Source organism: Cinclus cinclus, chromosome 38 (assembly GCF_963662255.1).
Source record: "Cinclus cinclus chromosome 38, bCinCin1.1, whole genome shotgun sequence".
In the NCBI taxonomy this organism is placed as follows: Eukaryota; Metazoa; Chordata; class Aves; order Passeriformes; family Cinclidae; genus Cinclus; species Cinclus cinclus.
Window position 1 is genome coordinate 210,612 of NC_085083.1, and position 9,449 is coordinate 220,060.

Sequence of the window (9,449 nt, forward strand, 5' to 3'; positions counted from 1 at the left end):
AAATTCCACTCAGGACCCCCCAAATTCCACTCAGGATCTCCCAAATTCCACTCAGGATCTCCCAAATTCCACTCAGGACCCCCCAAATTCCACTCAGGATCTCCCAAATTCCACTCAGGATCCCCAAATTCCACTCAGGACCCCCCAAATTCCACTCAGGATCTCCCCAAATTCCACTCAGGACCCCCCAAATTCCACTCAGGATGCCCCAAATTCCACTCAGGATCCCCCAAATTCCCTCCAGGACCCCCCAAATCTCCTCAAAACCCCCCAAAATCACTCCAGGACCCCCCAAATCTCCTCAAACCACCCCAAAAATCCCTCCAGGACCCCCCTAATCTCCTCAAAACCCCCCCAAAAATCCCTCCAGGACCCCCCAAATCTCCTCAAAACCCCCCAAAATCCCTCCAGGACCCCCCAAATCTCCTCAAAACCACCCCAAAATCCCTCCAGGACCCCTCAAATCTCCTCAAAATCCCCCAAAATCACTCCAGGACCCCCCAAATCTCCTCAAACCACCCCAAAAATCCCTCCAGGACCCCCCAAATCTCCTCAAACCCCCCCAAAATCCCTCCAGGACCCCCCAAATCTCCTCAAACCCCCCCAAAATCCCTCCAGGACCCCCCAAATCTCCTCAAACCACCCCAAAATCCCTCCAGGACCCCCCAAATCTCCTCAAACCCCCCCAAAATCCCTCCAGGACCCCCCAAATCTCCTCAAACCACCCCAAAATCCCTCCAGGACCCCCCAAATCTCCTCAAACCCCCCCAAAATCCCTCCAGGACCCCCCAAATCTCCTCAATACCCCCCAAAAATCCCTCCAGGACCCCCCAAATCTCCTCAAACCACCCCAAAAATCCCTCCAGGACCCCCCAAATCTCCTCAAACCCCCCCCCAAATCCCTCCAGGACCCCCCAAATCTCCTCAAACCCCCCCAAAATCCCTCCAGGACCCCCCAAATCTCCTCAAAACCCCCCCAAAATCCCTCCAGGACCCCCCAAATCTCCTCAAAACCCCCCCAAAAATCCCTCCAGGACCCCCCAAATCTCCTCAAAACCCCCCCAAAATCCCTCCAGGACCCCCCAAATCTCCTCAATACCCCCCAAAAATCCCTCCAGGACCCCCCAAATCTCCTCAAACCCCCCCAAAAATCCCTCCAGGACCCCCCAAATCTCCTCAAAACCCCCCCAAAATCCCTCCAGGACCCCCCAAATCTCCTCAAAACCACCCCAAAATCCCTCCAGGACCCCTCAAATCTCCTCAAAATCCCCCAAAATCACTCCAGGACCCCCCAAATCTCCTCAAACCACCCCAAAAATCCCTCCAGGACCCCCCAAATCTCCTCAAACCCCCCCAAAATCCCTCCAGGACCCCCCAAATCTCCTCAAACCACCCCAAAAATCCCTCCAGGACCCCCCAAATCTCCTCAAACCACCCCAAAAATCCCTCCAGGACCCCCCAAATCTCCTCAAACCACCCCAAAAATCCCTCCAGGACCCCCCAAATCTCCTCAAACCCCCCCAAAATCCCTCCAGGACCCCCCAAATCTCCTCAATACCCCCCCAAAATCCCTCCAGGACCCCCCTAATCTCCTCAAACCACCCCAAAAATCCCTCCAGGACCCCCCAAATCTCCTCAAACCCCCCCCCAAATCCCTCCAGGACCCCCCAAATCTCCTCAAAACCCCCCCAAAATCCCTCCAGGACCCCCCAAATCTCCTCAAACCCCCCCCAAAAATCCCTCCAGGACCCCCCAAATCTCCTCAAACCCCCCCAAAATCCCTCCAGGACCCCCCAAATCTCCTCAAAACCCCCCCAAAATCCCTCCAGGACCCCCCAAAACCCCCCCGAGCCCCCTCCCCACCTGCAATGGGGTGAAGGCCACGCTCGAGGCCGTGCCCGAGCTCCGATCCCGAATCGTGGATTTACCCCCGTAAACCACGCTCTGCTTCTGCAGGGTTCTCTGTGGAGCGTTAATTAGGGGTTAATTACGCTAATTAGGGGCCGGAAATATTAATTAGGGCTGATTAACCCAAAAGGGGGCATCAGGCACCTGCAGGGTTTTGCTGATCCGGGCCTTGGTGGCCTCGTTGACCTGGGTCTGGCGCACGCGGCCGCTGCCGGCCTTGCCCAGGTGGCCCAAACTGAAGCCCAGGTCCTCCTGGTAGGCGTCCTCCTCGATCTGAGAGAGAAAATGGGATAAAAAATGTGGAGAGAGGAGTGAAAAATGGGATTTGGGAAGGTTAAAATGGGGTTAAAGGAGGGGAAAATGGGGTTTGGGAGTCGCAGGCAGCCTAGGCCCAAGCCCAGGCCTCTTGCTTGAAATGAGGGGAAAACGGGATTAAAAATGGGAAAATGAGGCAGGAAAAGGTAAAAATGAAGAAAAGAGTAAGATTTGAGGATGTTAAATGGGGTTTAATGAGAAAAAAAATGGGCTAAAGTGGGGAAAATGGGGTTTGGGAGTCGCAGGCGGCCTAGGCCCAAGCCCAGGCCTCTTGCTTGAAGTGAGGGGAAAACGGGATTAAAAATGGGAAAATGAGGCAAAAAAGGGTAAAAATGGAGAGAAGAGTAAGATTTGAGGATGTTAAATGAGGTTTGATATGAACAATTTGGGTTAAAGGGAGGGAAAATGAGGTTTGGGAGTCACAGGCGGCCTAGGCCGAAGCCCAGGCCTCTTGCTTGAAGCGAGGGGAAAACGGGATAAAGAATAAGGAAAATAGATAAAAATAACCAAAAAAAAGTAAAATAATGGAATTTTGGAGTGTTAAAATAGTTTTAACAAGAAAAATCATTTTTAAGGGGGGAAAAATGGAGTTTGGGAGTCACAGGCAGCCTAGGCCGAAGCCCAGGTCCTGGTAGGCCTCTTGTTTGATCTGAGTGAAAAATGAGATAAAAAATGGGGAAAATAAGTAAAAATGTGTAAAAATAGGTAAAATAATGTGATTCAGGGTGGTTAAAATGGGAGTTTAATGAGAAAATTTGGGAATAAAGAGCCAAAAAAAGGGACTGGGGAGTCACAGGTGGCCTAGGCCGAAGCCCAGGTTCTCCTGGTAGGCCTCTTGTTTCATCTGAGGGAAAAATGGGATAAAAAAATGGAAAATCCGATAAAAATGAATAAAAACTGGAATTCTGGGGTCCCAGGAACGTTAAAAAAAGGGATTAGGGGGGGTTTAATTAGTGTTAATTAGGGTTAATTACCTCTCCAAAGCTCATCCTATTGGCCTGCTTGCGGATCTCCGTCAGCCCCAGGCGCTCCTTCATCTTCCGGTACCTGCGTTAATTAGGGACTAATTAGGGGTTAATTAAGCAGTATTGGGCAGCAATTAAGGGGTTGATTGGGGATTAATTGGGAGATAATTAAGGGGTTAATTTGGACTGATTTCACATTCAACGGGAGTCAATAATAAATGACCCTTAACTTGGGGTTCGTGCAGATAATTAAGAAAAACTCAGAAGTTGATTAAGGGCTTAATTAGAGAATGATTGGGGGTTCATTAGGGCTAATTAGGAGAGAACGGAGAGTTTATTAGGAGCTAATTAAGGCAGTAAATTCAGGATTAATTACGGGTTAAAGAAGCTCTTAATTAAGGGTTGAATGGGTGTTGATCGTCTGTTCATTAGAGGCTCAATTGCGACATAAATGGGGTTAATTAAAGAGTTAATTTGTGTTAATTAGGGGCCAATTAACGTGCTAACTGGGCACTAATTAGGGATTCATCCGGAATTAATTAGGACCACCCTTCTTCTTCCTCTGCTCATGAGCTGCTTCATAGGGGATTCGTCGGGGGGGATTAATTAGCGTTTAATCATGAAGTAATTTGGGGTTAATCAGGGATTCATTATGAGCTAATAGGGGCTTAATCATGAAATAATTAAGGGTTAAATAGGAATTAATTAGGGCTTAATTAGGGGCTAATTGGGGCTTAAGCATGCAGTAATTACAGGTTAATTAGGGATAAAGTGGGGATGTTTTAGGGGCTAATTGGGGCTTAAAGGTGAAATGATTGGGGATTAATCAGGAATTAATTAGTGCCTAATTGGGGATGTGTTAGGGGCTAATTGGGGCTTAATCATGAAATAATTAGGTGTTAATTAGGGATAAATTTGGGGAAGCTTTACGGGCTAATTGGGTCCTCATCACGAAATAATTAGGGGTTAATCAGGAATTAATTAGGGCTTAATTGGGGATTTGTTAGGGGGTAATTGGGTCTTAATGACAAAATAATGAGGTGTTAATTAGGGATTAATCTGGGATTTGTTAGGGGCTAATTGGGGCTTAACCATGAAACAATTAGGTGTTAATTAGGGATAAACTTGGGATTCATTAGGGGCCAATTGGGGTCTAATAAATAAATAATTAGGGATTAATCTGTGGTTAATTAACTCTTAGGAGAGGCTTAATTAGCAACAAACTGGGCGCTAATCAGCCATTAATTAGGACTTAATTAAGGAGTGAACTCAATGTGAGGCCAACTGGGGGCTCCTTGGAATCTTTGCTGGGGTGGTGGAATCAACCAGCGATTAATCAGGAGCTAATTAACAATTAATTAACGCTAATTAACGCTAATTAACGCTAATTAACGCTAATTAACGCTAATTAACGCTAATTAACTCACCGCCGGCCTCCTCTTTTCTTCCTCTGCCCGTCCAGCGGCGCCGGCAGCGGCTTCACCTGCTTCACCGGGGGAGGCTCCTGCCACTTGTCGAACTTGCGCTCGATCTCCTCCTTCAGCTCGTACCCAACCTGCAATCCCGGCAATTCCGGGGTGAAATCCGGGAATTTTGGGAAAAATCTGGGGATTTTATGGGGATTTTTATGGGGATTTTTATGGGGATTTTTATGGGGATTTTGGTGACATTTTGACGAAAGTTTGGTGGCATTTCGGTGGAATTTTGATGGAATCTTGGTGGAATATTGATGGAATTTTGGTTGAACTCCATTAATTTTGATGGAACATTGATGGAATTTTGATGAAATTTTGATGGAATATTGATGGAATGTGGATGGAATTTTGGTGGAATTTTGCCAGAATTTTGATGGAATTTTGATAAAATTTTGGTGGAATTTTGATGGAATTTTGACGAAATTTTGGTGGAACTCCACAAATTTTGACCAAATTTTGATGAAATTTTGGTGGAATTTTGACGGAATTTTGGTGGAATTTTGCCAGAATTTTGATGGAATTTTGATGAAATTTTGATGAAATTTTGCTGAAATTTTGATGGAATTTTGATGGAATATTGATGGAATTTTGCCGAAATTTTGATGCAATTTTGATGCAATTTTGGCGGAACTCCACGAATTTTGACCAAATTTTGATGAAATTTTGATGGAATTTTGATAAAATTTTGGTGGAATTTTGATGGAATTTTGATGGAATCTTGGTGGAATATTGATGGAATTTTGGTTGAACTCCATTAATTTTGATGGAATATTGATGGAATTTGGGTGGAATTTTGACGAAATTTTGGTGGAACTCCACAAATTTTGACCAAATTTTGATGACATTTTGGTGGAATTTTGATGAAATTTTGACGAATTTTTGGTGGAATTTTGATGAAATTTTGGTGGAATTTTGCCAGAATTTTGATAGAATTTTGATGGAAGTTTGCCAGAATTTTGCTGAAATTTTGCTGAAATTTTGATGGAATTTTGGTGGAATTTTGATGGAATTCTGATGGAATTTTGATGAAATTTTGATGGAATACTGATGGAATTTTGCCGGAATTTTGCTGAAATTTTGATGAAACTTTGCTGAAATTTTGATGGAATTTTGATAGAATTTTGATGGAATATTGATGGAATTTTGCCGGAATTTTGCCGAAATTTTGATGCAATTTTGATGCAATTTTGGCGGAACTCCACGAATTTTGACCAAATTTTGATGGAATTTTGATAAAATTTTGGCGAAATTTTGACAAAATCTTGGTGGAACTCCACGAATTTCGACCAAATTTTGTCGGAATTTTGACGGAATTCTGATGAAATTTCACAAATTCCGACGGAATTTCTCCCGGATCCGCGTGCTCCCACCCACTCTACTCCAGAACCCAGGGAATATTTTGGGGACCACCACCATTTCCCCCCCCCTACCCCCCCCCAAACCTCAGCCCCTCCCAGGAATATTTTGGGCCCCACTTTTCCATCCTGGCTCTCGTGGAAGCTGTCCACCCTCGCCGCCAGCGTGCACTTGGCCGCCACCAACCTCGCCGCTTTCCTCCTCAAATCCTGCACCAAAATAAAAACAAAAAAAAAACAAACAAAAAAAAAATCAGATTAATCGGGTTAAAAAAAAAAAAAAAAATCAACTCCAGGAACCAAACCCCCCCACAAAAAAAAAAAAAAAATTAAAAAAAAAAAAAAAAAAAATTAAAAATTTTATTTTTTTGGTTGACGCACCGGCGGCAGGGACTGGACGATGTCGCTGTGGTAAATGAAACCGGTGTGGGGAAGGACGGAGGTGGAGGAGAAACCGGAGAGGGTTCGGCGCTGGGCACCCAGCAGGAGGATGTTACAGGCTGGGAGCTTGGACAGGGGGGTCAGGCCACCTGCTACACCTGGAACAGTCCGAAAAAACTACCTTGAAACACCCCCAAAACGGCCCAAAAAACGGCGTTGAAATACACCAAAAAAAACCCAGCACAAATATAACAAAAATATCCCAAAAATAACACAAAAACACCCCGAAAACGGCACTAAAATACACCCCAAAAAAACCAGCACAAATATCCCAAAAATATCCCAAAAACACCCCGAAAACGGCACTAAAATACACCCCAAAAAACAGCACAAATATCCCAAAAATATCCCAAAAACACCCCGAAAACGGCACTAAAATACACCCAAAAAAACCAGCACAAATATCCCAAAAATATCCCAAAAACACCCCGAAAACGGCACTAAAATACACCCCAAAAAACAGCACAAATATCCCAAAAATATCCCAAAAATATCCCAAAAACACCCCGAAAACGGCACTGAAATACACAAAAAAAACCCACCACAAATATCCCAAAAATATCCCAAAAACACCCCGAAAACGGCACTGAAATATCCCAAAAATATCCCAAAAAACGGCATTGAAATACACCAAAAAAAACCCAGCACAAATATCCCAAAAATATCCCAAAAACACCCCGAAAATGGCCCAAAAAACGGCATTGAAATACACCAAAAAAAACCCAGCACAAATATCCCAAAAATATCCCAAAAATATCCCAAAAATATCCCAAAAACACCCCGAAAACGGCACTAAAATACACCCAAAAAAACCAGCACAAATATCCCAAAAATATCCCAAAAACACCCCGAAAACGGCACTGAAATAGCCCAAAAATATCCCAAAAAACGGCACTGAAATACACCAAAAAAAACACCACAAATATCCCAAAAATATCCCAAAAACACCCCAAAAACGGCACTGAAATAGCCCAAAAATATCCCAAAAAACGGCACTGAAATACACCAAAAAAAACACCACAAATATCCCAAAAATATCCCAAAAACACCCCGAAAACGGCCCAAAAAACGGCGTTGAAATACACCAAAAAAAGCACCACAAATATCCCAAAAATATCCCAAAAACACCCCAAAACGGCCCAAAAAACAGCACTGAAATACACCAAAAAAAACCCAGCACAAATATCCCAAAAATATCCCAAAAATAACCCAAAAACACCCCGAAAACGGCACTAAAATACACCAAAAAAACAGCACAAATATCCCAAAAATATCCCAAAAACACCCCGAAAACGGCACTGAAATAGCCCAAAAATATCCCAAAAAACGGCACTGAAATACACCAAAAAAACCAGCACAAATATCCCAAAAATATCCCAAAAACACCCCGAAAATGGCACTGAAATAGCCCAAAAATATCCCAAAAAACGGCACTGAAATACACCAAAAAAAACACCACAAATATCCCAAAAATATCCCAAAAACACCCCGAAAACGGCACTGAAATAGCCCAAAAATATCCCAAAAAACGGCACTGAAATACAACAAAAAAACAGCACAAATATCCCAAAAATATCCCAAAAACACCCCGAAAATGGCACTGAAATACACCCAAAAAAACAGCACAAATATCCCAAAAATATCCCAAAAACACCCCGAAAACGGCACTGAAATATCCCAAAAATATCCCAAAAAACGGCATTGAAATACACCAAAAAAAGCACCACAAATATCCCAAAAATATCCCAAAAACACCCCGAAAACGGCACTGAAATATCCCAAAAATATCCCAAAAAACGGCACTGAAATACACCAAAAAAACAGCACAAATATCCCAAAAATATCCCAAAAACACCCCGAAAATGGCCCAAAAAACGGCATTGAAATACACCAAAAAAAACCCAGCACAAATATCCCAAAAATATCCCAAAAATATCCCAAAAACACCCCGAAAACGGCCCAAAAAACGGCATTGAAATACACCAAAAAAAACCCAGCACAAATATCCCAAAAATATCCCAAAAACACCCCAAAAACGGCACTGAAATACACCCAAAAAACCAGCACAAATATCCCAAAAATATCCCAAAAACACCCCGAAAACGGCACTGAAATAGCCCAAAAATATCCCAAAAAACGACACTGAAATACAACAAAAAAACAGCACAAATATCCCAAAAATATCCCAAAAACACCCCGAAAATGGCACTGAAATACACCCAAAAAAACAGCACAAATATCCCAAAAATATCCCAAAAACACCCCGAAAATGGCACTGAAATACACCCAAAAAAACAGCACAAATATCCCAAAAATATCCCAAAAACACCCCGAAAACGGCACTGAAATATCCCAAAAATATCCCAAAAAACGGCATTGAAATACACCAAAAAAAGCACCACAAATATCCCAAAAATATCCCAAAAACACCCCAAAAAACGGCACTGAAGTACACAAAAAAACCCACCACAAATATCCCAAAAATATCCCAAAAACACCCCGAAAACGGCACTGAAATAGCCCAAAAATATCCCAAAAAACGGCACTGAAATACACCAAAAAAACAGCACAAATATCCCAAAAATATCCCAAAAACACCCCGAAAATGGCCCAAAAAACGGCATTGAAATACACCAAAAAAAACCCAGCACAAATATCCCAAAAATATCCCAAAAACACCCCAAAACGGCCCAAAAAACAGCACTGAAATACACCAAAAAAAACCCAGCACAAATATCCCAAAAATATCCCAAAAATAACCCAAAAACACCCCGAAAACGGCACTAAAATACACCAAAAAAACAGCACAAATATCCCAAAAATATCCCAAAAACACCCCGAAAACGGCACTGAAATAGCCCAAAAATATCCCAAAAAACGGCACTGAAATACACCAAAAAAACCAGCACAAATATCCCAAAAATATCCCAAAAACACCCCGAAAATGGCCCAAAAAACGGCATTGAAATACACCAAAAAAAACCCAGCAC

At 43.0% G+C, this 9,449-nt stretch overlaps 1 protein-coding gene across 1 annotated transcript in view; it reads right to left on the bottom strand.

The window, feature by feature from the left end:
• The window catches only part of PRPF31 (pre-mRNA processing factor 31), a 14,287-nt gene that overhangs the window by 3,634 nt on the left and 1,204 nt on the right, over positions 1-9,449 (bottom strand). Inside the window, exons 3-8 of the mRNA XM_062512551.1 lie at positions 6,400-6,576; positions 6,139-6,228; positions 4,616-4,743; positions 3,198-3,270; positions 2,053-2,181; positions 1,864-1,962 (exon numbers count right to left, since the gene is read on the bottom strand). Coding sequence (XP_062368535.1) covers positions 1,864-1,962; positions 2,053-2,181; positions 3,198-3,270; positions 4,616-4,743; positions 6,139-6,228; positions 6,400-6,576 — 696 coding nt within the window. The remainder of the gene's footprint in view (positions 1-1,863; positions 1,963-2,052; positions 2,182-3,197; positions 3,271-4,615; positions 4,744-6,138; positions 6,229-6,399; positions 6,577-9,449) is intronic.